The sequence below is a fragment of the Conger conger genome, chromosome 19 (assembly GCF_963514075.1).
Source record: "Conger conger chromosome 19, fConCon1.1, whole genome shotgun sequence".
Taxonomy (NCBI): domain Eukaryota; kingdom Metazoa; phylum Chordata; class Actinopteri; order Anguilliformes; family Congridae; genus Conger; species Conger conger.
This window is the reverse complement of record NC_083778.1, coordinates 14,987,608-15,013,832: the sequence shown is the minus strand read 5'-3', so window position 1 is coordinate 15,013,832 and position 26,225 is coordinate 14,987,608. Positions and strand designations below refer to the sequence as shown.

The following is a 26,225-nucleotide window of genomic DNA, read 5'->3' as shown; positions in this document are numbered from 1 at the left end:
TTTGTCTCACTGAATGTGATATTAGACAAAGGAAACCTGAGTAAACACATGCAAATTTTTCAAATTATTTCATTAATTTAATTCAAAAACTTATCAAACACCCTTATCACCCCTGAAAAAGTAATTGCCCCCTTAAACTTAATAATCAGTTGCAGCGATAATTGCAAACCAAATGCTTCCCATAATTTGATATCAGTCTTTCACATCGCTGAAGAGGAATTTTGGTCCACTCCTATACATTACATTACATTATTGGCTTTTGGCAGACGCTCTTATCCAGAGCGACATACAGTTGATTAGACTCAGCAGGAGACAATCCCCCCCTGGAGCAATGCAGGGTTAAGGACCTTGCTCAAGGGCCCAACGGCTGTGAGCAAGGCCCTTTGATCTTATTGTGGATTAGAACCACCGACCTTGCATGTCCCAGCCATTTACCTTAAAAACTACGCTACAGGCCCCCTATAACAGTACCTATACAGTACTGTACAGACGTCTCAAGCACATATCTTAGGTAAACTGCCCCACAGTCTTATTAGAAAATCAGCTGGGAGGCTGTTCCTAGCATACTGGAGAACTTGCCACAGTTCAGAAGACTTAGCCTGTCTCTCTTGCTTCTGGCTCTCCAGGTAATCTCAGACAGCCTTGATCATGTTTTTATCTAAAAAGTGGCTGAGTGCTTAATTTGTGTTACCAAAATACAACAATAACATTCATTGTAACATTAGATCTTTTGAAAAATTTGAAAATCTTGAATTTGAGCTTTTGTACTGACACTAATGCAGAAAACAGAAAAATATAAATCTAAATGTGAAAGCATGTTCACAAATCATAGAGTACGCATAGCAGCCACAATACTGTTCTATACCTAAAGGACTATCTGAGAGCCACTCTTGTGGCAGGTGTTGGCCCATAATATTCTGAGCTCACTTTCGAGAGACCAACCCTTCCAAACACATACCATGCAAGTCTCACCAAGTAATTACTGTTTAATGCCAAGAAAAGTGACAGTGACAGATTTAAACCTTTCATCAAAGACAAATGAAAAGTGGCTCAGAATGCATTTCAGGTATTATCCAGTTCAGCCAGTTCCCTCGCACGCCAACCAGGTGAAGAAAGGCTTGGTTGACGGGCTTTGCTCTGTTCTGAAAATGGACTTGCAGGCTGGGAGTAGCAAAACAGGGGCATATATTGGGTTTATTCATAAATTAATCGATTAATCTTCATTGTTAATCTGTCCAAGTTTGCATTTGAATAAAAGGAATATAGGTATATAAGTATAGGTGTATAACTCCCTGTCTTGGGTTTTATATATTTTGTCCTTTAAAACAATGATGTACCAAGTTGAACACCAAGAAGATTGTTAGACACATTAAAGTATGACACATTCTAAGCTTTTTCTAAATAACATGTCATGTGCAGTTTCATATGCCAGTCAATATATAAAATCGGGAAACCTCAATATTCACTGTGATTTATTAGGTTTTTTCATGCTGTTGTAAGTAAGTTCGTAAATTTTATTTATATAGCACCTTTCACAGACAACCAACAGACAACCAACAAATCACAAATAAACGAACATGAAATAAATGGAAATACAGTCACAAAAACGGCTAGATGAACGCCTGTCTGAAAAGATGTGACTTTAGCTGCTTTTTAAAAATTTCCACAGACGCCACAACTCTTAAGTCCGGTGGAAGAGAATTCCACAATTTAGGTGCCACCGATTCAAAGGCTCGGTCACCCTTAGTTTTGAGCCTAGTGCGAGGGACAACCAGTAAGCCCTGGTCAGAAGACCTCAGAGACCTGCTGGCAATATATGGGTGGAGGAGATCACGAAGGTAAGTAGGTGCCTGACCATGGAGGGCTCTATATGTGATGACAAGAACCTTGAACTGGATCCTGAAATTGACAGGTAGCCTGTGTAAGGAGACCACTAGAGATGCTCTTCTGCATACTGCTGTTGTAATGTGTGGTTATTTCCATTACTGTCACTTTCCTATCAGCACAATCTCAAACTTTGGTGATCCATGCTGACAACCCATGAGTTGCTCCCTGCCCTCAGGAAACATGCAGTTCCTTCAACTGACTGTTCTTTCTTCCATCTGCTGGGGCGGTGGAACTGCCTTTTTAATTTCTCAGTCTTGCAATTTCCCCTTCTCATCTCGCCATTTCCTCATTTGAATTTCACATTGTGTACAACATGAACAATATTAAGCCACCATGATTCTTCTATATTGGTGTCTCTATGCCAGCTGACGAACATCAGTAAACTGCTTGTTCCCTGGACTCCCATTCCCTCACCTCTTCTCCAGACCACCTCAAACACCATACCCATACCCCCCCTTATTCTCTTACATGATCCATTCATCCTCAGTCAGTCAGAACGCTTTGAGCCCTTCTGCTGTCCTTAATTATGGGCTAGTCTCCCAACTCCCCTTTCACTCTGAAACTCACCTCGGCACACACCTAGACACTCCCATTTGTACAGTTGATTGGGTCATGTACACGTTTTATTCGATTTTATCAGTAATTTTCAGAAGTGCATTTTCTATTTTTGGCCTCAAGTTTCGCACAAACTTTGTTTGTGCCCTTTGTCCTTACAATACTATGTTATCCATATTTACCAAAAAATTTGAGTTAATGACAGAGGCCATATGAAATATCTTGCACACATGGTACGTGCGTTGTGTGAATGTCAGTCACATGGGCTGTGCCCTAAGGCAGAAAACTTGCAGGAAGGCAGCCAAAAACAACAACCTGATCTCTTGGCTTGACACAGTGGAACATGAGATGACACGTCAGTAATGTTTCAAAGGGATATAATCATTTTTCTTTAATAACAGTTAAGCCTGAAATGTCTGAAATTCACAATGCAATTAGCAGTGAAATTTATGTGAAGCCAATAAACTGATACTGATGCATATTGGTTACAGACCTGCGTTATTATTCAGAGGTTATTGATCTGATTTGCAAAATGGTGAAAACAACAACAAACAGGGCTGTTTTCAGTACGTACGTGACATAACTGCCGGGGAATTCAATATTTTAAGCACAGATTGTTTTAAGAGTGTTTGGCTGTAAATTTCTCTGACCAAAAGCAAACCCTTTTGAGGTGGGCCTGTAGCGTAGTGGTTAAAGTAAATGACTGGGACACACAAGGTCAGTGGTTCTAATCCCGGTGTAGCCACAATAAGATCCGCACAGCCGTTGGGCCCTTGAGCAAGGCCCTTAACCCTGCATTGCTCCAGGGGAGGATTGTCTCCTGCTTAGTCTAATCAACTGTACGTCGCTCTGGATAAGAGCGTCTGCCAAATGCCAATAATGTAAATGTAATAATGTAGGTGTGTGTTTGTGAATCCCTCCCCTATCCTACATTCCTCCCTCTCCTCCCTTCCCTCTAACCAGCTGTATAAAAAGACTCAAACTGGGTCTTTCACTTTAGTCACTTCTCCAGGTACAGCAGTCAGACGTGATCCAAGCAGCCATTTAACCGAAGCATTATGGCATTTCAAAGCGGCAGAAAAGCCATGAGCTTGTATAGTGGAATAGGGGGTTCATCCAGATCCCAGATGTCCTACGCTTCAGGTGGTGGTGGTAGCAGCTTTGGCTTTGCTAGTGGTGGAGGTGGTGGTGGTGGTGGCGGCTTTGGCTATGGTGGTGGTGGTGGTGGCTTCAACATGGGCGATGCAGATCTGCCCATCTCTGCCAACGAGAAGGCCACCATGCAGAACCTGAATGACCGTCTGGCTTCCTACCTGGAGAAAGTGCGCGCCCTTGAGAAGGCCAATGCTGATCTGGAGCTGAAGATCCGCCAGTTCTTAGAGAGCAAGACCTCCCCGTCTGCACGTGACTACAGTGGGTACGAGGCCACCATCAGGGAGCTGCAGGGAAAGGTAAATCTTAATTATCCTTATGCTATGTGAATTAAAGATTCTAAAATATAGAGGTTAGCCTTTTTATGTAACAAGTTTATTTGTTAGTTTCCATAAATTACTGTTTGTTCCCTGATGTTTGCATCAGACTACTTAAAAAATATTTTTGTGTGTACATTTTGTTTTATACCATGAAAATAATGGTCACTCGTCATTGAAGCCCATCCTTTCATCTGTCCGTACCACCAGGATGCCTTGGAGGGCTATTTAGGGGAACCACTGTAAAAACAAAGTGGCAGGGCACAGCAGTTAAACAGTGTTCCTTGCAGTATTCATTCTCTCATATAACCTACGCCTGATTGAATATTAGCAGAATGTCGACACTCTGAACAATTCTATAAAGGCTTTCTCAGGCACACCGTAAATGTGCCTGAGGAACAATAATAATAATTCTGTTCTCTGCTCCTCTGTATCTGACACTGTATTTCACACAAGAGAACCGCAGGGGTGTTACAAAGCCAAGTGGTTTTGTGCCTGAGCGTTTCAACCTTTTTCAGATCCAGGATGCCACCCGTGTCAATGGAGGTATCTATCTCAGCATTGACAATGCAAAGCTGGCTGCCGATGACTTCAGAGTCAAGTGAGTCTCACAATGAAAGTTACCTGTAGTGAAATGTATTTATTATTATCGTATGTGGCCAGTTATTGAGTTAAGTTATGATTAGCAAGCAGAATATATTTACAACACAGAAAAGTAAGCCTTGGCCATGGGGTGGGAAAGTTGCAGTTCGCTGCAGTTGCACACCGGGGACCGGGGTTCGATTCTCGGTTCTGCCAAAAAGCCAAGTTTGGCCGGCTCACGTGGAGCAGCATAATTGGCTCGCTGCTCCAGGGGGAGTGACTTGGCAGGGTTAGTAGATCGCCGCACAAAAAGCACCTCAGGCGCCTCGGAATCACGGTTACCAGCATGTGGCGAGACGGCGTGTCGCTCTCGTAGGGCCGCCGAGGGACGGGGTGTGGGCGGTGTATCTAATACCAGCTCCAATTGATTTAGACAGGGTACAATTGGCTACCAAATTGGGAGAAAAAAGGGAAAGAAAAAGAAAAGACAAATTCATTCAACAACCCTTGTTTGATGTAGGTTTGAGAATGAGCTGGCCATGCGGATGTCAGTGGAAGCTGATATTGCGGGACTGAGGAGGGTCCTGGACGAGTTGACTATGGCAAGATCTGACCTGGAGATGCAGATTGAAGGTCTGAAGGAGGAGCTAATCTTCCTCAAGAAGAACCATGAGGAGGTGCGTCCATTAAACACTGCCCCCTTTGCTGCAGCAGGGATCATGATTTTATATCATGCATGTCAAATAAGTCATTTTAAAAATGCAGTGAAATGCAACGAAAATAGGATCATTTTTAATTCTTGATGAAATCAGTAAATCATAATGTAATGTCCTTAGTAATCTTGCCAAGACATTGTTATACTTCTCATAATACCGTGTGTGCTGACTAATGAATTTGTGTTTGTTTGCTCAGGAACTTCTGGCCATGAGGGCCCAGATGAGCGGCCAGGTCCATGTTGAAGTGGACGCAGCACCGCAAGAGGATCTCAGCGCAATCCTGGACAACATGCGCGAACAATATGAAATGGCTGCAGCAAAGAACAAAAAGGACTTGGAGAGTTGGTTTGAACAAAAGGTAATTTTGGAGGGGTTAAAACATCTGGTTGTCATCTGTATTCCAATCTTCCATATATCTTTGTGTTCCCTCTGTTCCAATTTGAATTCTTTTTTTTGAACAGGCCGCACCACTAAAACAGGAAGTTGCATCCAGCATAGAGACTGTGCAGACCTCCAAAACTGAAATGTCAGACCTCAAACGCATGCTGCAATCACTTGAAATTGAGCTGCAGTCTCAGCTAAGCATGGTAAGACATTACGATGCCCTGAAAAGCAGCTTTGACATTGACCAGTGGAGTCTCTTGGCTCTCTTCTTATATTAACCCAATGTCTTCCCCACATGTTCCTCTCTGCATCCATCAGAAAGCATCCCTGGAGCAGACATTAATGGAGACAGAGAGTCGCTACTCCGGGATGCTGTGTAGCCACCAGATGCAGGTCACCAGCCTGGAGGAACAGTTGACGCAGCTACGCTGTGACATGGAGCGTCAGAGTTGCGAGTACCAGACGTTGCTGGACATAAAGACCCGTCTAGAGATGGAGATAGCAGAGTATAGAAGACTCCTGGATGGAGAGGGGTAAGCCTGTCCATTTTAATCAAACACATTGTTTTGCGCCACTGTGTGGCTCCTTCAGTTCAGGGCTCCACTGAGAAGGAAAGCAGTCATCCTCAGGTCTTGAGGGTTTATGAAAGACACGGACGCTTTTTGGCAAACAAAGCCTTCCTCAACTTGTGCCTTTTAGATTCTTTCAGTTTAGGCACCACACTGTAGTGCAAAACCAAAACCAGCCCATGCCAGGGATGACTGGCCAGTAGATCCCTTGGGAAATGTGCAGCGGCAATTGCCTTGCCAAGGGTAGGCGAGGGCTCAGTCTTTTAGGGGTCCATGTCTCATTGCCATCACCCCGCCAATCAGTCAGATGCCTGCAGACTACATGTTAACGGTGCAGGATGACTCTTACTTGAACTCCACTCGATGTGAACTTAGCTGTCGTCAGCGGTGTGAAAAGATGCGGCTGGTGACACCATGTGTTTCGGAGGAGAACGGTTTACTCTCCCAAATTGGCAGTGGGGTTTGTGCACATGAACACAGTCCTTTAAAAAAAAAAAAAAAATACTGTTTTACCATGAAGAGGTCCTGTGAGGTCATGTGAATCACTGACAGCACATGGTGTAGATTCTTCAGTGATAATGGGATTTGGTCTCCTCAACATACCCTCACAACTGAATCTGGTACAATATTAGGTTTTTGAACTAGAAACAGGGTGAACAGGGTGGGTAGGTCAAATGCAAAACCGTGTCCTACTTTTAGTGTTGGGGTGGTCGTAGCAATGAAATGATTATTTGAAAGTATACATTCATATAAACTGAAGCTCCGCATTGTGTGAAAAGGCAGGCAAAATTTGTTTGTTTTTACTAATTGACAATGTTTGTTCATGAAAATAACAATATTTTCTTCAGGGGCATTAACCAGGTGTCTAGGAGGACCTCAACCTCATCCACCAAAACAAAGGTGATTACCATTGTGGAAGAGGTGGTGGATGGCAAGGTGGTCAGCTCCTCCTCCACCAGTGCTGAGACGAGCAGTTCAAGCTGAGCAACCACGAGAGCTCATGAAAATGACAAGAATGGCAGTTGCTGAAATAAAAAGCTGAGAGCTGTTTAAAACTAAACCTTTGAGTGAACGTTTTTCTGGCGGAATCTTTATGCAAATGACCACACACTTATTCTTGTTCTATACCTTTTTTGTTGTACTTTATTCATTTATTAATCATCATCGATTTTTTCGCATGACAGATTTTTTTCCCACAGTGACACAATTAGTACTTTCTCAAGAAACCGAGTGATAAAAGATCTCATTGAGTCTTCACAGTTCTCCCCGGCAGATGTTAAAAGTGACTTTGATGGGTATGTTTTCTTATGTGGATATATTGGGCTGAAAACATCCACTGCTCTTCCACTGTATGGAGCACACATGCCTATCTTCCTGAAGTTTGCTGAAAATGCATCCACTAGTACATACTTGCATGTTGGCAAATAAATGTCCTGGAGTATGTACACATTTACGGTGAGCTCCATAAGTTTTGGGACAAATATATATATATTTTTTTTCTTTTTGTACAACACAATTTTAGATTTGCGATCAAAATTGCACAAGCACTTAAAAGGGCAAATTCTCAGATTTTATGAAAGCATATTTTGGTCTTATTATTTCAGGGGCCAATGTTTGGACAGTTGGCTTTGCTGGTATTTATGATTAATCATTTGTGTTCAGTGGCTTCTGTAGGGCATTCACGAGAGAGCTTTCAATGTCTAGTCTTGATTCTAGGCTTTGGATTGCCTTTGGAGTCTGTTCTTGGCCTTTGTCAACAGGAGGATCACAGTTGGAACAAAGAGTCAAGGTAGCCATTATAAGGCTTAGAAATGGGAAACAACAGTCACACCAATGAAGAGGTGTTCTAAACAATAAGACAATAGTCATCGTCAGTGCAATTTTAATAATTCTTTTATTTTTATTCATAATTATTTTATGAATTTTGAATAAAATGGGTTCGGGTTAGACCGGAGGGATATAAAAAGGGGCTGGGGGTGCAATAGGCAGCTAGTGGACCGGTATTCTGGACCAGCTGGAGGGGCTTGATGGTACAAGCTGAGAGACCAGCCAGGAGGGAGTTACAGTAATCCAGATGGGAGATGACGAGCGCCTGGACTAGGAGCTGGGTGGCTTTCTCCGTCAGGATATGATGGATAAGGCGGATATTATAGAGGAAGAACCCGCAGGCTCTGGCAGTGGAGGATATATGGATCGAGAGTGGAGGTGGTTATGAAGAGTCACCTCAAGATTCTTGGCCGTATGGGAGGAGGACACTACAAAGTCCTCGATGATCAGTGAGAGGTCGATTGTCGGAGAGAGGATTTAGCAGGGATGTGGAGAAGCTCAATAGTAACAAGGTTAAGCTTCAGATGGTGGGAAGTCATCCACACAGAGATATCAGCCTGGCAGGCAGAGATCTTTACGGTGACCTGCGTATTAGGAAAGAAAGAGGTGAGTGTCATTGGCATAAGAGTGGTAAGAGAAGCCTGGGAAGAGATAACAGAACCAAGAGACATGGAGTGGCCACTCTTAAAGCCAGACTGGTTGGGATCATGAAGCTTGTTCTAGAGGAGATAAGTTGACAGTTGGGAGCAGACCGCACGTTCCAGAGTTTTAGATAGGAAGGGAAGAAGAGAGACAGTTCGGGAGTTGTTCGTAGCACAGGGGTCAATAGTAGGTTTTTTGAGAAGAGGAGAGACTCTGGCCCTCTTGAGGGAAGAGGGCATAGTGGCAGAAGAAAGGGAAGTGTTGATTAGGGAGGAGAGAAGAGAGAGGCACAGAAGTTTCAAAGTGAACAAAGTGAAAATCCACTGAGTAGCGGTTCTGCGAGAACAAAAATGAGAGAGGTCACTGGAGAAGGGCCGGACTGGTCAAAGCTCACAGGAAGGTGACAGTAACACAAATAATGACACATTACAACAATGGTATGCAGAAGAGCATCTCTGAACACACAATGCGTAAAACCTCTAAGTAGATAGGCTTCAACAGCACAAGACAAATGTCTAAAAAATAAGTCAAATAAATACTTAATAAAGTGCTCACAGAGTGTATGAAATGCCTGTAATGTCGACTGGACCTTTATTTTGACATCTTAGAGTTTGGAGGGTTTATAAGAATGTGCGCAACCACGCATGGGTATTTTATCAGCTGTAATACGATCTATGTGTGTTGGAATACAGAAATCAGAAAAATTGATTGATTGATTCATTCATGATCCTAACCCGCTTATCCTGAACAGAGTCGCAGGGGGGCTGGAGCCTGTCCCAGTATACATTGGGCAAAAGGCAGGAATAAACCCTGGACAGGTCGCCAGTTCATCACTGGGCACACACACCATTCACTCACACACTCATACCTATGGGCAATTCAGACTTTCCAATCAGCCTAACCTGCATGTCGTTGGACTGTGGAAGGAAACTGGAGTACCCGGAGGAAACCCACACAAACACGGGGAGAACATGCAAACTCCACACAGCGAGGCCCCGGCCAACGGGGATTCAAACCCAGGACCTCCTTGCTGTGAGGTGGTAGTGCTACTCACTGCACCATCCGTGCCGCCCGAAATCAGAAAAACATCCAAATTTACATTTCAAAATACAACTTTTGCACAGTACTGTATATACACAAACATAATGTGAAAGCGTGTTCACAAATCCTAGAGTACGGGTAGGAGCCACGATATTGTTCTACAGGACTATCTGAGAGCCACTCTTGTGGCAGGTGCTGGCCCAAAATATTCTTTTTTTTCCCTGAGGCTAGAGGTCGTTGTCTATAGACCAGCCCTCCAAACACATACCATGCAAGTCTCACCATGTAATTACCGTCAAAATGTATGGATATTAATGCCAAGAAAAAAACAGGGAGTGACAGATTTAGAGAAAGGTCTTGCACAATCTCAAACCTATCCTTTGGTGATCCCTGCTGACAACACGTCTGTCACCCAAAGGTTGATTTATCTATTTGCATAATCTTCTCCAGCTCCCTGCCCTCGGTGAACCTGTATCGCCCCAGAGAACACAGCACTCCCTTCCACTGACTCTTCTTTCTTCCACATATCTGTTGGGGCAGTGGAACTCATTTATAAGCCTTGCAATTTCTCTGAATACAAACTGCCTGTTCCCTGGACTCCCATTCCCTCACCTCTTCTCCAGACCACCTCAAACACCATACCCACACCCCCCCCCCTTACTCTCTTACATGATCCATTCATCCTCAGTCAGTCAGAACGCTTTGAGCCCTTCTGCTGTCCTTAATTATGGGCTAGTCTCCCAACTCCCCTTTCACTCTGAAACTCGCCTTGGCACACACCTAGATTCTAAGAGGAGACACTCCCATTTGTACAGTTGATTGGGCAATGGACACTTTTTAGTAGATTTTATCAATAATTTTCAGTAGTGCATTTAATATTTTTTACTAACTTAAAAAAAAAGTTTGGCACAAATTTTGTTGGTGTCCTTGGTCCTTACACTGATATCTGTTATCCCGATTTGACACCCTTTCACTTGTAAAAGTAAATGCCATTTTACTTTGAGTTAACAACAGAGGCCTTGACATACTGTATAAGAAGCAAACAAAAAGCCACAACTTGTCTGAATGCACTGATCAAATATCTTGCACTCTTAGTACGTGCGTCTTACTAATGGCAGTCACATGAAAACTTGCAGGAAGGCAGCCAAAAAAAACAACCTGATCGCTAGGCTTGACACAGTGGAACATGAGATGACACGTCAGTAATGTTTAAAAGGGATATAATCATTTTTCTTTTGTGACAGTTAAGCCTGAATTGTCTGAAATTCACAATGCATTTTGCAGTAAAATGTATGTGACTTGTGTGAAGACAGCCAATGAACTTACACTGTTGCGTGAAGGTGAAGGACCCGGGCTCGTTATTCAGAAGTTATTGATCTGATTAGCAAAATGGTGGGAGGGATTTTTTCTTTACTTTCTTTATATAATTTCTGGGGAATTTAATATTTTAAGCACAGATTGTTTGAGACTGACAGTCTCCTTCGTGAAGGGAGTTTCTGCTACATATTTTTGTCTTAAAGCTCTGCATTTAATGGGTGTGGCAGTAAATTTCCCTTTCCAAAAGCAGACCCTCTTGAGGGAGGTGTGTTTTTGTGAATCCCTCCCCTATCCTACATTCCTCCCTCTCCTCCCCTCCCTCTAACCAGCTGTATAAAAAGACTCAAACTGGGTCTTTCGCCCCAGTCACTTCTCTCCAGGTAGAGCTGTCAGTCATTATCCAGGCACCCACTTAACTGAAGCATCATGTATTCTGGAGGCGGCAGTGTAGGCGGCAGAAGAGCCATGAGCTTGTCTGGTGGAACAGGGTATGGATCGGGGAGGTCCGGAGGTTCAGTACGAATGTCCAGCTCCCAGATGTCCTTCTCTTCAGGTGGTGGTGGTGGTGGTGGTGGTGGCGGCTTTGGCTTTGGTAGTGGTGGGGGTGGAGGCTTCAACATGGGCGATGCAGATCTGCCCATCTCTGCCAACGAGAAGGCCACCATGCAGAACCTGAATGATCGTCTGGCTTCCTACCTGGAGAAAGTGCGCGCCCTTGAGAAGGCCAATGCTGATCTGGAGCTGAAGATCCGCCAGTTCTTAGAGAGCAAGACCTCCCCGTCTGCACGTGACTACAGTGGGTACGAGGCCACCATCAGGGAGCTGCAGGGAAAGGTAAGTCTTAATTTTCCTTATGCTATATGAATTAAAGAACTGTAGATGCTAAAATATCAAGGTTAGCCTTTATTATGTAACAAGTTTATTTGTTACAGTTTCCATAAATTATGTTTGTTCCCACAAGGTGTGGCTGTTTAGATGTTTGCATCAGACTACTTAAAAAATATTTTTGTGTGTACATTTTGTATCATGAAAATAATGGTCACTCATCATTGAAGCTCATCCTTTCATCTGTCCGTACCACCAGGATGCATTGGAGGGCTATTTCGAGGAACCACTGTAAAAACAAAGTGGCAGGGCACAGCAGTTAAACAGAGTGTTCCTTTCAGTATTTACCTATGCCTGATTAAATATTAACAGAGTATCGACACTGAACAATTCTATAAAGGCTTTCTCAGGCACACCATAAATGCACCTGAAGAACAATAATAATAATTCTGTTCTCTGCTCCTCTGTATCTGACACTGTATTTCACACAAGAGACCCGCAGGGGTGTTACAAAGCCAAGTGGTTTTGTGCCTGAGCGTTTCAACCTTTTTCAGATCCAGGATGCCACCCGTGTCAATGGAGGTATCTATCTCAGCATTGACAATGCAAAGCTGGCTGCCGATGACTTCAGAGTCAAGTGAGTCTCACAATGAAAGTTACCTGTAGTGAAATGTATTTATTATTATCTCATGTGGCCAGTTATTGGGTTCACAAATGATTAACAAGCAGAATATATTTACAACATAGAAAAGTAAGCCTTGGCCATGGGGTGGGAAATGTTCTGTGTATTTAAAAAAGGAAAAGACAAATTCATAACAACCCTTCTTTGATGTAGGTATGAGAACGAGTTGGCCATGCGGATGTCAGTGGAAGCTGATATTGCGGGACTGAGGAGGGTTTTGGACGAGTTGACTATGGCAAGATCTGACCTGGAGATGCAGATTGAAGGTCTGAAGGAGGAGCTAATCTTCCTCAAGAAGAACCATGAGGAGGTGCGTCCATTAAACACTGCCCCTTTTGCTGCAGCAGGGATCATGATTTTATATCATGCATGTCAAATAAGTCATTTGAAAATGCAGTGAAATGCAACGCAAATAAGATCATTCTTAATTCTTGATGAAATCAGTAAATGGTCTTGTACCCTAGGACATAATGTAATCCTTAGTAATCTTGCCATGACATTGTTATACTTCTCATAATACCATGTGTGCTGACTAATGAATTTGTGTTTGTTTGCTCAGGAACTTCTGGCCATGAGGGCCCAGATGAGCGGCCAGGTCCATGTGGAAGTGGACGCACCAGCGCAAGAGGATCTCACCAAAGTCCTGGAAGACATGCGCGAACAATATGAAATGGCTGCGGCAAAGAACAAAAAGGAATTGGAGAGTTGGTTTGAACAAAAGGTAATTTCGGAGGGGTTAAAACATCTGGTTGTCATCTGTATTCCAATCTTCCATATGTCTTTGTGTTCCCTCTGTTCTAATTTGAATTTTTTTTTCCAACAGGCCGCACCACTAAAACAGGAAGTTGCATCCAGCATAGAGACTGTGCAGACCTCCAAAACTGAAATGACAGACCTCAGGCGCACACTGCAAGGACTTGAAATTGAGCTGCAGTCTCAGCTAAGCATGGTAAGACATTACGATGCCCTGAAAAGCAGCTTTGACATTGACCAGTAGTCTCTTGACTCTCTTCTTATATTAACCCAATATCTTCCCCACTCGCCTATGTTCCTCTCTGCATCTATCAGAAAACATCCCTGGAGCAGACATTAATGGACACAGAGAATCGTTACTCCATGCAGCTGAGTAGCCTCCAGATGCAGGTCACCAGCCAGGAGAAACAGTTGACGCAGCTACGCTGTGACATGGAGCGTCAGAGTCAAGAGTACCAGATGTTGCTGGACATAAAGACCCGTCTAGAGATGGAGATAGCAGAGTATAGAAGACTCCTGGATGGAGAGGGGTAAGCCTCCATTTTAATCAAACACACTGTTTTGTGCCGCTGTGTGGCTCCTTCAGTTCAGGCTCCACTGAGAAGGAAAGCAGTCATCGTCAGGTCTTGAGGGTTTGTTAAAGGGTTTATTTAAGGTTTATTTATTTTGCCAGGTTTATTCGGCAAACAAAGCCTTCCGCAACTTGCGCCTTTTAGATTAATTCAGTTAAAGCACCACAGTGTAGTGTAAAACCAAAACCAGACCATTCCAGGGATGACTGGCCATTAGATCCATTGGGCAATGTGAAACGGTGGGTTGAAACTGAAAGGTTTTTGTCATGTGCTTACAATGTTTTTTTTGTTTTAGTTTTTTTTTTTTTTTACACTTGATCAAGTCAATAATTTGAAATTGTTTTATTCATACGATATGGTCCAGCTAGCTACTATAACGTTAGCTGTCAGTACCCCCTTACGGTTGCTTGTTAACATCATTAACATGTATAACCAGCGCAAACTAGCTAGCTGGCTAGCGTCTTACTCAAAGTCAAACTCCACTCGATGTGAGTTTAGCTGTAGTCTGCGGTGTGAAAATATGCAGCAAAAACAGAGGAGAAATATCTTACTCTCCCAAATTGCCAGTGGGGTTTGTACATCTGAACACGGTGAAAGTTGTAGACATTTGAAGTTGAATGTTACTTTTAGTGTTGGGGTGGTCGTAGAAATGAAATGATTATTTGAAAGTATACATTCAAATAAACTGAAGCTCCGCATTGTGTGAAAAGGCAGGCAAAACTTTTTTGTTTTTACTAATTGACAATGTTTGTTCATGAATATAATTTCACTAAGAAAAATGAATTTATTTTCTTCAGGTGCTCTATGCAGGTGTCTGGCTCCTCCTCAACCTCAAGCTCATCCACCAAAACAAAGGTGATTACCATTGTGGAAGAGGTGGTGGATGGCAAGGTGGTCAGCTCCTCCTCCTCCAGTGCTGTGACGAGCAGTTCAAGCTGAGCAACCACGAGAGCTCATGAAAATGACAAGAATGGCAGTTGCTGAAATAAAAAGCTGAGAGCTGTTTAAAACTAAACCTTTGAGTGAGCGTTTTTCTGGCGGAATCTTTATGCAAATGACGACATTTATTCTTGTTCTATACCTTTGTACCACGCATGGGTATTTTATCAGCTGTGATACGATCTATGTGTGTTGGAAAACAGAAATCAGAAAAATTTATTCATTCATTCATTCATGATCCTAACCCGCTTATCCAGAACAGGGTCACAGGGGGGCTGGAGCCTATCCCAGTATACATTGGGCAAAAGGCAGGAATACACCCTGGACAGGTCGCCAGTCCATCGCAGGGCACACACACCATTCACTCACACACTCATACCTATGGGCAATTTAGACTTTCCAATCAGCCTAATCTATGTCTTTGGACTGTGGGAGGAAACCCACGCAAACACGGGGAGAACATGCAAACTCCACACAGCGAGGCCCCCGGCCAACGGGGATTCAAACCCAGGACCTCCTTGCTGTGAGGCGGTAGTGCTACCCACTGCACCATCCGTGCCACCCAAAATCAGAAAAACATCCAAATTCACATTTCAAAATACAACTTTTGCACGGTACTGTATATACACAAACATAATGTGAAAGCGTGTTCACAAATCATAGAGTACGGGTAGGAGGCACGATACTGTTCTACAGGACTATCTGAGAGCCACTCTTGTGGCAGGTGCTGGCCCATAATATTATTTTTTTTCCCTGAGGCTAGAGGTCGTTGTCGATAGACCAGCCCTCCAAACACATACCATGCAAGTCTCACCAAGTAATTACCGTCAAAATGTATGGATATTAATGCCAAGAAAAAAACAGGGAGTGACAGATTTAGAGAAAGGTCTTGCACAATCTCAAACCTATCCTTTGGTGATCCCTGCTGACAACACGTCTGTCACCCAAAGGTTGATTTATCTCTTTGCATAATCTCCTCCAGCTCCCTGCCCTCGGTGAACCTGTATCGCCCCAGAGAACACAGCACTCCCTTCCACTGGCTCTTCTTTCTTCCACAGATCTGTTGGGGCAGTGGAACTCATTTCTAAGCCTTGCAATTTCTCTGAATTCCCCTTCTCATCTCAACAAACTGCCAGTTCCCTGGACTCCCATTCCCTCACGTCTTCTCCAGACCACCTCAAACACCATACCCACACCCTCCCCCCCCCCCCTTACTCTCTTACATGATCCATTCATCCTCAGTCAGTCAGAATGCTTTGAGCCCTTCTGCTGTCCTTAATTATGGGTTAGTCTCCCAACTCCCCTTTCACTCTGAAACTCGCTTTGGCACACACCTAGATTCTAAGAGGAGACACTCCCATTTGTACAGTTGATTGGGTAATGGACACTTTTTAGTAGATTTTATCAATAATTTTCAGTAGTGCATTTAATATTTTTTACTAACTTAAAAAAAAAGTTTGGCACAAATTTTGTTGGTGTCCTTGGTTCTTACAGTGATATCTGTTATCCCTATTTGACACCCTTTCATTTGTAAAAGTAAATGCCATTTTACTTTGAGTTAACAACAGAGGCCTTGACATACTGTATAAGAAGCAAACAAAAAGCCACAACTTGTCTGAATGCACTGATCAAATATCTTGCACTCTTAGTACGTGCGTCTTACTAATGGCAGTCACATGAAAACTTGCAGGAAGGCAGCCAAAAAAAACAACCTGATCGCTAGGCTTGACACAGTGGAACATGAGATGACACGTCAGTAATGTTTAAAAGGGATATAATCATTTTTCTTTTGTGACAGTTAAGCCTGAATTGTCTGAAATTCACAATGCATTTTGCAGTAAAATGTATGTGACTTGTGTGAAGACAGCCAATGAACTTACACTGTTGCGTAAAGGTGAAGGACCCGGGCTCGTTATTCAGAGGTTATTGATCTGATTAGCAAAATGGTGAAGAAATTCTCAAGAGGGATTTTTTCTTTACTTTATATAATTTCTGGGGAATTTAATATTTTAAGCACCGATTGTTTGAGACTGACAGTCTCCTTCGTGAAGGGAGTTTCTGCTATATATTTTTGTCTTAAAGCTCTGCATTTAATGGGTGTGGCAGTAAATTTCCCTTGCCAAAAGCAGACCCTCTTGAGGGAGGTGTTTTTTTGTGAATCCCTCCCCTATCCTGCATTCCTCCCTCTTCTCCCCTCCCTCTTAACCAGTATAAAAAGACTCAAACTGGGTCTTTCGCCCCAGTCACTTCTCTCCAGGTAGAGCTGTCAGTCGTTATCCAGGCAACCATTTAACTGAAGCATGTTTTCTACAGGCGGCAGAGTAGGCGGCAGAAGAGCCGTGAGCGTGTCTAGTGGAATGGGGTATGGATCGGGGAGGTCTGGAGGTGGAGGTGGAGTACGAATGTCCAGCTCCCAGATGTCCTTCTCTTCAGGTGGTGGTGGTGGTGGTGGTGGCGGCTTTGGCTTTGGTAGTGGTGGTGGAGGCTTCAACATGGGCGATGCAGATCTGCCCATCTCTGCCAACGAGAAGGCCACCATGCAGAACCTGAATGACCGTCTGGCTTCCTACCTGGAGAAAGTGCGCGCCCTTGAGAAGGCCAATGCTGATCTGGAGCTGAAGATCCGCCAGTTCTTAGAGAGCAAGACCTCCCCGTCTGCACGTGACTACAGTGGGTACGAGGCCACCATCAGGGAGCTGCAGGGAAAGGTAAATCTTAATTTTCCTTATGCTATATGAATTAAAGAACTGTAGATTCTAAAATATCAAGGTTAGCCTTTATTATGTAACAAGTTTAAAAGTTTAAAATTATGTTTGTTCCAACAAGGTGTGGCTGTTTAGATGTTTGCATCAGACTACTTAAAAAATATTTTTGTGTGTACATTTTGTTTCCTACCATGAAAATAATGGTCACTCGTCATTGAAGCTCAGCCTTTCATCTGTCCGTACCACCAGGATGCCTTGGAGGGCTATTTCGGGGAACCACTGTAAAAACAAAGTGGCAGGGCACAGCGGTTAAACGGAGTGTTCCTTTCAGTATTTACCTATGCCTGATTGAATATTAGCAGAGTATCGATACTCTGAACGATTCTATAAAGGCTTTCTCAGGCACACCTGAGGAACAATAATAATAATTCTGTTCTCTGCTCCTCTGTATCTGACACTGTATTTCACACAAGAGACCCGCAGGGGTGTTACAAAGCCAAGTGGTTTTGTTCTGAGCGTTTCAACCTTTTTCAGATCCAGGATGCCACCAGTGTCAATGGAAGTATCTATCTCAGCATTGACAATGCAAAGCTGGCTGCCGATGACTTCAGAGTCAAGTGAGTCTCACAATGAAAGTTACCTGTAGTGAAATGTATTTATTATTATCGTATGTGGCCAGTTATTGAGTTCACAAATGATTAACAAGCAGAATATATTTACAACACAGAAAAGTAAGCCTTAGCCATGGGGTGGGAAATGTTCTGTGTATTTAAAAAAGAAAAGACAAATTCATAACAACCCTTCTTTGATGTAGGTATGAGAATGAGCTGGCCATGCGGATGTCAGTGGAAGCTGATATTGCGGGACTGAGGAGGGTTTTGGACGAGTTGACTATGGCAAGATCTGACCTGGAGATGCAGATTGAAGGTCTGAAGGAGGAGCTAATCTTCCTCAAGAAGAACCATGAGGAGGTGCGTTTGTTAAACACTGCCCCTTTTGCTGCAGCAGGGATCATGATTTGAAAATAAGATCATTCTTAATTCTTGATGAAATCAGTAAATGATCTTGTACCCTAGGACACAATGTAGTCCTTAGTAATCTTGCCATGACATTGTTATACTTCTCATAATACCGTGTTTGTTGACTAATTAATTTGTGTTTGTTTGCTCAGGAACTTCTGGCCATGAGGGCCCAGATGAGCGGCCAGGTCCATGTAGAAGTGGACGCAGCACCGCAAGAGGATCTCAACAAAGTCCTGGACGACATGCGCGAACAATATGAATTGGCTGCAGCTAAGAGCAAAAAGGAATTGGAGAGTTGGTTTGAACAAAAGGTAATTTCGGAGGGGTTAAAACATCTGGTTGTCATCTGTATTCCAATCTTCTATATGTCTTTGTGTTCCCTCTGTTCCAATTTGAATTCTTTTTTTTTTCAACAGGCCGCACCACTAAAACAGGAAGTTGCATCCAGCATAGAGACTGTGCAGACCTCCAAAACTGAAATCTCAGACCTCAGGCGCACACTGCAAGGACTTGAAATTGAGCTGCAGTCTCAGCTAAGCATGGTAAGACATTACGATGCCCTGAAAAGCAGCTTTGACATTGACCAGTAGAGTCTCTTGACTCTCTTCTTATATTAACCCAATATCTTCCCCACTCGCCTATGTTCCTCTCTGCATCTATCAGAAAACATCCCTGGAGCAGACATTAATGGACACAGAGAATCGTTACTCCATGATGCTGAATAGCCTCCAGATGCAGGTCACCAGCCTGGAGGAACAGTTGACGCAGCTACGCTGTGACATGGAGCGTCAGAGTCAAGAGTACCAGATGTTGCTGGACATAAAGACCCGTCTAGAGATGGAGATAGCAGAGTATAGAAGACTCCTGGATGGAGAGGGGTAAGCCTGTCCATTTTAATCAAACACACTGTTTTGTGCCGCTGTGTGGCTCCTTCAGTTGAGTTTTCCTTCCACTGAGAAGGAAAGCGGTCATCGTCAGGTCTTGAGGGTTTGTTAAAGGGTTTATTTAAGGTTTATTTATTTTGCCAGGTTTATTCGGCAAACAAAGCCTTCCGCAACTTGCGCCTTTTAGATTAATTCAGTTAAAGCACCACAGTGTAGTGTAAAACCAAAACCAGACCATTCCAGGGATGACTGGCCATTAGATCCATTCGGCAATGTGAAACGGTGGGTTGAAACTGAAAGGTTTTTGTCATGTGCTAACAAAGTTTTTTTTGTTTTTTTTTTTGTTTTTTTACACTTGATCAAGTCAATAATTTGAAATTGTTTTATTCATACGATATGGTCCAGCTAGCTACTATAACGTTAGCTGTCAGTACCCCCTTACGGTTGCTAGTTAACATCATTAACATGTATAATCAGCGCAAACTAGCTAGCTGGCTAGCGTCTTACTCAAAGTCAAACTCCACTCGATGTGAGTTTAGCTGTAGTCTGCGGTGTGAAAATATGCAGCAAAAACAGAGGAGAAATATCTTACTCTCCCAAATTGCCAGTGGGGTTTGTACATCTGAACACGGTGAAAGTTGTAGACATTTGAAGGTGAATGTTACTTTTAGTGTTGGGGTGGTTGTAGAAATGAAATGATTATTTGAAAGTATACATTCAAATAAACTGAAGCTCCGCATTGTGTGAAAAGGCAGGCAAAACTTTTTTGTTTTTACTAATTGACAATGTTTGTTCATGAATATAATTTCACTAAGAAAAATGAATTTATTTTCTTCAGGTGCTCTATGCAGGTGTCTGGCTCCTCCTCAACCTCAAGCTCATCCACCAAAACAAAGGTGATTACCATTGTGGAAGAGGTGGTGGATGGCAAGGTGGTCAGCTCCTCCTCCTCCAGTGCTGTGACGAGCAGTTCAAGCTGAGCAACCACGAGAGCTCATGAAAATGACAAGAATGGCAGTTGCTGAAATAAAAAGCTGAGAGCTGTTTAAAACTAAACCTTTGAGTGAGCGTTTTTCTGGCGGAATCTTTATGCAAATGACGACATTTATTCTTGTTCTATACCTTTGTACCACGCATGGGTATTTTATCAGCTGTGATACGATCTATGTGTGTTGGAAAACAGAAATCAGAAAAATTCATTCATTCATTCATTCATGATCCTAACCCGCTTATCCAGAACAGGGTCACAGGGGGGCTGGAGCCTATCCCAGTATACATTGGGCAAAAGGCAGGAATACACCCTGGACAGGTCGCCAGTCCATCGCAGGGCACACACACCATTCACTCACACACTCATACCTATGGGCAATTTAGACTTTCCAATCAGCCTAATCTATGTCTTTGGACTGTGGGAGGAAACCCACGCAAACACGGGGAGAACATGCAAACTCCACACAGCGAGGCCCCGGCCAACGGGGATTCAAACCCAGGACCTCCTTGCTGTGAGGCGGTAGTGCTACCCACTGCACCATCCGTGCCACCCGAAATCAGAAAAACATCCAAATTCACATTTCAAAATACAACTTTTGCACGGTACTGTATATACACAAACATAATGTGAAAGCGTGTTCACAAATCATAGAGTACGGGTAGGAGGCACGATACTGTTCTACAGGACTATCTGAGAGCCACTCTTGTGGCAGGTGCTGGCCCATAATATTATTTTTTTTCCCTGAGGCTAGAGGTCGTTGTCGATAGACCAGCCCTCCAAACACATACCATGCAAGTCTCACCAAGTAATTACCGTCAAAATGTATGGATATTAATGCCAAGAAAAAAACAGGGAGTGACAGATTTAGAGAAAGGTCTTGCACAATCTCAAACCTATCCTTTGGTGATCCCTGCTGACAACACGTCTGTCACCCAAAGGTTGATTTATCTCTTTGCATAATCTCCTCCAGCTCCCTGCCCTCGGTGAACCTGTATCGCCCCAGAGAACACAGCACTCCCTTCCACTGGCTCTTCTTTCTTCCACAGATCTGTTGGGGCAGTGGAACTCATTTCTAAGCCTTGCAATTTCTCTGAATTCCCCTTCTCATCTCAACAAACTGCCAGTTCCCTGGACTCCCATTCCCTCACGTCTTCTCCAGACCACCTCAAACACCATACCCACACCCTCCCCCCCCCCCTTACTCTCTTACATGATCCATTCATCCTCAGTCAGTCAGAATGCTTTGAGCCCTTCTGCTGTCCTTAATTATGGGCTAGTCTCCCAACTCCCCTTTCACTCTGAAACTCGCTTTGGCACACACCTAGATTCTAAGAGGAGACACTCCCATTTGTACAGTTGATTGGGTAATGGACACTTTTTAGTAGATTTTATCAATAATTTTCAGTAGTGCATTTAATATTTTTTACTAACTTAAAAAAAAAGTTTGGCACAAATTTTGTTGGTGTCCTTGGTTCTTACAGTGATATCTGTTATCCCTATTTGACACCCTTTCATTTGTAAAAGTAAATGCCATTTTACTTTGAGTTAACAACAGAGGCCTTGACATACTGTATAAGAAGCAAACAAAAAGCCACAACTTGTCTGAATGCACTGATCAAATATCTTGCACTCTTAGTACGTGCGTCTTACTAATGGCAGTCACATGAAAACTTGCAGGAAGGCAGCCAAAAAAAACAACCTGATCGCTAGGCTTGACACAGTGGAACATGAGATGACACGTCAGTAATGTTTAAAAGGGATATAATCATTTTTCTTTTGTGACAGTTAAGCCTGAATTGTCTGAAATTCACAATGCATTTTGCAGTAAAATGTATGTGACTTGTGTGAAGACAGCCAATGAACTTACACTGTTGTGTAACGGTTAAGGACCCGGGCTCGTTATTCAGAGGTTATTGATCTGATTAGCAAAATGGTGAAGAAATTCTCAAGAGGGATTTTTTCTTTACTTTATATAATTTCTGGGGAATTTAATATTTTAAGCACCGATTGTTTGAGACTGACAGTCTCCTTCGTGAAGGGAGTTTCTGCTATATATTTTTGTCTTAAAGCTCTGCATTTAATGGGTGTGGCAGTAAATTTCCCTTGCCAAAAGCAGACCCTCTTGAGGGAGGTGTTTTTTTGTGAATCCCTCCCCTATCCTGCATTCCTCCCTCTTCTCCCCTCCCTCTTAACCAGTATAAAAAGACTCAAACTGGGTCTTTCGCCCCAGTCACTTCTCTCCAGGTAGAGCTGTCAGTCGTTATCCAGGCAACCATTTAACTGAAGCATGTTTTCTACAGGCGGCAGTGTAGGCGGCAGAAGAGCCGTGAGCGTGTCTAGTGGAATGGGGTATGGATCGGGGAGGTCTGGAGGTGGAGGTGGAGTACGAATGTCCAGCTCCCAGATGTCCTTCTCTTCAGGTGGTGGTAGTGGTGGCGGCTTTGCCTTTGGTAGTGGTGGTGGTGCTGGAGGCGGGGGCTTCAACCTGGGCGATGCTGTAGATCTGCCAATCTCTGCCAACGAGAAGGCCACCATGCAGAACCTGAATGACCGTCTGGCTTCCTACCTGGAGAAAGTGCGCGCCCTTGAGAAGGCCAATGCTGATCTGGAGCTGAAGATCCGCCAGTTCTTAGAGAGCAAGACCTCCCCGTCTGCACGTGACTACAGTGGGTACGAGGCCACCATCAGGGAGCTGCAGGGAAAGGTAAGTCTTAATTTTCCTTATGCTATATGAATTAAAGAACTGTAGATGCTAAAATATCAAGGTTAGCCTTTATTATGTAACAAGTTTATTTGTTACAGTTTCCATAAATTATGTTTGTTCCAACAAGGTGTGGCTGTTTAGATGTTTGCATCAGACTACTTAAAAAATATTTTTGTGTGTACATTTTGTTTCCTACCATGAACATAATGGTCACTCGTCATTGAAGCTCATCCTTTCATCTGTCCGTACCACCAGGATGCCTTGGAGGGCTATTTCGGGGAACCACTGTAAAAACAAAGTGGCAGGGCACAGCAGTTAAACGGAGTGTTCCTTTCAGTATTTACCTATGCCTGATTGAATATTAGCAGAGTATCGATACTCTGAACGATTCTATAAAGGCTTTCTCAGGCACACCTGAGGAACAATAATAATAATTCTGTTCTCTGCTCCTCTGTATCTGACACTGTATTTCACACAAGAGACCCGCAGGGGTGTTACAAAGCCAAGTGGTTTTGTTCTGAGCGTTTCAACCTTTTTCAGATCCAGGATGCCACCAGTGTCAATGGAAGTATCTATCTCAGCATTGACAATGCAAAGCTGGCTGCCGATGACTTCAGAGTCAAGTGAGTCTCACAATGAAAGTTACCTGTAGTGAAATGTATTTATTATTATCGTATGTGGCCAGTTATTGAGTTCACAAATGATTAACAAGCAGAATATATTTACAACACAGAAAAGTAAGCCTTGGCCATGGGGTGGGAAATGTTCTGTGTATTTAAAAAAGAAAAGACAAATTCATAACAACCCTTCTTTGATGTAGGTATGAGAATGAGCTGGCCATGCGGATGTCAGTGGAAGCTGATATTGCGGGACTGAGGAGGGTTTTGGACGAGTTGACTATGGCAAGATCTGACCTGGAGATGCAGATTGAAGGTCTGAAGGAGGAGCTAATCTTCCTCAAGAAGAACCATGAGGAGGTGCGTCCATTAAACACTGCCCCTTTTGCTGCAGCAGGGATCATGATTTGAAAATAGGATCATTCTTAATTCTTGATGAAATCAGTAAATGATCTTGTACCCTAGGACACAATGTAGTCCTTAGTAATCTTGCCATGACATTGTTATACTTCTCATAATACCGTGTTTGTTGACTAATTAATTTGTGTTTGTTTGCTCAGGAACTTCTGGCCATGAGGGCCCAGATGAGCGGCCAGGTCCATGTAGAAGTGGACGCAGCACCGCAAGAGGATCTCAACAAAGTCCTGGAAGACATGCGCGAACAATATGAATTGGCTGCAGCTAAGAGCAAAAAGGAATTGGAGAGTTGGTTTGAACAAAAGGTAATTTCGGAGGGGTTAAAACATCTGGTTGTCATCTGTATTCCAATCTTCTATATGTCTTTGTGTTCCCTCTGTTCCAATTTGAATTCTTTTTTTTCAACAGGCCGCACCACTAAAACAGGAAGTTGCATCCAGCATAGAGACTGTGCAGACCTCCAAAACTGAAATCTCAGACCTCAGGCGCACGCTGCAAGGACTTGAAATTGAGCTGCAGTCTCAGCTAAGCATGGTAAGACATTACGATGCCCTGAAAAGCAGCTTTGACATTGACCAGTAGAGTCTCTTGACTCTCTTCTTATATTAACCCAATATCTTCCCCACTCGCCTATGTTCCTCTCTGCATCTATCAGAAAACATCCCTGGAGCAGACATTAATGGACACAGAGAATCGTTACTCCATGATGCTGAATAGCCTCCAGATGCAGGTCACCAGCCTGGAGGAACAGTTGACGCAGCTACGCTGTGACATGGAGCGTCAGAGTCAAGAGTACCAGATGTTGCTGGACATAAAGACCCGTCTAGAGATGGAGATAGCAGAGTATAGAAGACTCCTGGATGGAGAGGGGTAAGCCTGTCCATTTTAATCAAACACACTGTTTTGCGCCGCTGTGTGGCTCCTTCAGTTGAGTTTTCCTTCCACTGAGAAGGATCATCGTTAGGTCTTGAGGGTTTATTAAAGGGTTTATTTAAGGTTTATTTATTTTGCCAGGTTTATTCGGCAAACAAAGCCTTCCGCAACTTGCGCCTTTTAGATTAATTCAGTTAAAGCACCACAGTGTAGTGTAAAACCAAAACCAGACCATTCCAGGGATGACTGGCCATGACTAGATCCATTGGGCAATGTGAATCGGTGGGTTGAAACAAAAAAGTTTTTTGTCATGCGCTTACAATTTTTTATTTTTTATTTTTTGAAGTCAACATTTTTTTCTTGCGTGGAGGGCTTGTTTGACGGACAGCATTAGTGTCTGTGTGACGTCACCACAGCAGACAACTTACTTCCAAGTGGATAGCGGCTTCATATTATTTACTGCCGTTGAGGAATATGAAGAGGAGGCAGTGTTTTCCGTGTCATTTAACAAAGTCAATAATTTGAAATTGTTTTATTCATACGATATGGTCCAGCTAGCTAATGTAACGTTAGCTGTCAGTACCCCCTAATGGTTGCTTGCTAACATCATTAACATGTATAACCAGCGCAAACTTACACAAAGTCAAACTCCACTCGATGTGAGTTTAGCTGTAGTCTGTGGTGTGAAAATATGCAGCAAAAACAGAGGAGAAATATCTTACTCTCCCTAATTGCCAGTGGGGTTTGGGCATCCTAACACAGTGAAAGTTGTTGACATTTGAAGTGTTACTTTTAGTGTTGGGGTGGTCGTAGAAATAAAATGATTATTTGAAAGTATACATTCATATAAACTGAAGCTTCGCATTGTGTGAAAAGGCAGGCAAAACCTTTTTGTTTTTACTTATTGACAATGTTTGTTCATGAATATAATTTCACTAAGAAAAATGAATTTATTTTCTTCAGGGGCTCTATGCAGGTGTCTGGCTCCTCCTCAACCTCAACCTCAACCTCATCCACCAAAACAAAGGTGATTACCATTGTGGAAGAGGTGGTGGATGGCAAGGTGGTCAGCTCCTCCTCCAGTGCTGTGACCAGCTGAGCAACCACGAGAGCACATGAAAATGACAATAATGGCAGTGGCTGAAATAAAAAGCTGAGAGCTGTTTAAAACTAAACCTTTGAGTGAGCGTTTTTCTGGCGGAATCTTTATGTAAATGACGACATTTATTCTTGTTCTATACCTTTGTACCTG

The 26,225-nt window shown here is 43.2% G+C and overlaps 4 protein-coding genes across 4 annotated transcripts; all 4 read left to right on the top strand.

Moving 5' to 3' along the window:
- Window positions 1-3,456: 3,456 nt before the first annotated feature.
- Window positions 3,457-7,222, top strand: LOC133118910 (keratin, type I cytoskeletal 13-like). Its single transcript, XM_061229200.1, has 7 exons — window positions 3,457-3,893; window positions 4,430-4,512; window positions 5,014-5,170; window positions 5,406-5,567; window positions 5,671-5,796; window positions 5,912-6,126; window positions 7,011-7,222. The coding sequence occupies exons 1-7, from the start codon at window positions 3,501-3,503 to the stop codon at window positions 7,144-7,146; spliced, it is 1,272 nt and encodes a 423-aa protein (XP_061085184.1). The 5' UTR covers window positions 3,457-3,500; the 3' UTR covers window positions 7,147-7,222.
- A 4,124-nt stretch (window positions 7,223-11,346) lies between these two features.
- LOC133118892 (keratin, type I cytoskeletal 13-like) lies at window positions 11,347-14,836 on the top strand. The gene is made up of 7 exons (XM_061229165.1): window positions 11,347-11,823; window positions 12,369-12,451; window positions 12,650-12,806; window positions 13,056-13,217; window positions 13,320-13,445; window positions 13,565-13,779; window positions 14,619-14,836. Exons 1-7 carry the CDS (start codon window positions 11,416-11,418, stop codon window positions 14,758-14,760), a joined length of 1,293 nt encoding a protein of 430 aa, XP_061085149.1. The 5' UTR covers window positions 11,347-11,415; the 3' UTR covers window positions 14,761-14,836.
- Window positions 14,837-17,007: 2,171 nt separating this feature from the next.
- Window positions 17,008-20,427, top strand: LOC133118945 (keratin, type I cytoskeletal 13-like). Its single transcript, XM_061229256.1, has 7 exons — window positions 17,008-17,468; window positions 18,000-18,082; window positions 18,280-18,436; window positions 18,637-18,798; window positions 18,904-19,029; window positions 19,151-19,365; window positions 20,210-20,427. Exons 1-7 carry the CDS (start codon window positions 17,061-17,063, stop codon window positions 20,349-20,351), a joined length of 1,293 nt encoding a protein of 430 aa, XP_061085240.1. The 5' UTR covers window positions 17,008-17,060; the 3' UTR covers window positions 20,352-20,427.
- A 2,174-nt stretch (window positions 20,428-22,601) lies between these two features.
- On the top strand, window positions 22,602-26,148 carry LOC133119002 (keratin, type I cytoskeletal 13-like). The gene is made up of 7 exons (XM_061229351.1): window positions 22,602-23,066; window positions 23,607-23,689; window positions 23,887-24,043; window positions 24,244-24,405; window positions 24,509-24,634; window positions 24,756-24,970; window positions 25,937-26,148. Exons 1-7 carry the CDS (start codon window positions 22,650-22,652, stop codon window positions 26,070-26,072), a joined length of 1,296 nt encoding a protein of 431 aa, XP_061085335.1. The 5' UTR covers window positions 22,602-22,649; the 3' UTR covers window positions 26,073-26,148.
- The last annotated feature ends 77 nt before the right edge of the window (window positions 26,149-26,225 follow it).

Coding starts and splice junctions, on each gene's coding strand:
- LOC133118910 (XM_061229200.1), top strand. CDS start 3,501: ATGGCATTTCAAAGCGGCAGAAAAGCCATGAGCTTGTATAGTGGAATA. Junction 5,171..5,405: donor TCAAGAAGAACCATGAGGAG/GTGCGTCCATTA, acceptor TTGTTTGCTCAG/GAACTTCTGGCCATGAGGGC. Junction 5,797..5,911: donor TGCAGTCTCAGCTAAGCATG/GTAAGACATTAC, acceptor TGCATCCATCAG/AAAGCATCCCTGGAGCAGAC.
- LOC133118892 (XM_061229165.1), top strand. CDS start 11,416: ATGTATTCTGGAGGCGGCAGTGTAGGCGGCAGAAGAGCCATGAGCTTG. Junction 11,824..12,368: donor TCAGGGAGCTGCAGGGAAAG/GTAAGTCTTAAT, acceptor AACCTTTTTCAG/ATCCAGGATGCCACCCGTGT. Junction 13,446..13,564: donor TGCAGTCTCAGCTAAGCATG/GTAAGACATTAC, acceptor TGCATCTATCAG/AAAACATCCCTGGAGCAGAC.
- LOC133118945 (XM_061229256.1), top strand. CDS start 17,061: ATGTTTTCTACAGGCGGCAGAGTAGGCGGCAGAAGAGCCGTGAGCGTG. Junction 18,083..18,279: donor GCCGATGACTTCAGAGTCAA/GTGAGTCTCACA, acceptor TCTTTGATGTAG/GTATGAGAATGAGCTGGCCA. Junction 19,366..20,209: donor AGACTCCTGGATGGAGAGGG/GTAAGCCTGTCC, acceptor TATTTTCTTCAG/GTGCTCTATGCAGGTGTCTG.
- LOC133119002 (XM_061229351.1), top strand. CDS start 22,650: ATGTTTTCTACAGGCGGCAGTGTAGGCGGCAGAAGAGCCGTGAGCGTG. Junction 23,067..23,606: donor TCAGGGAGCTGCAGGGAAAG/GTAAGTCTTAAT, acceptor AACCTTTTTCAG/ATCCAGGATGCCACCAGTGT. Junction 24,406..24,508: donor AGAGTTGGTTTGAACAAAAG/GTAATTTCGGAG, acceptor TTTTTTCAACAG/GCCGCACCACTAAAACAGGA.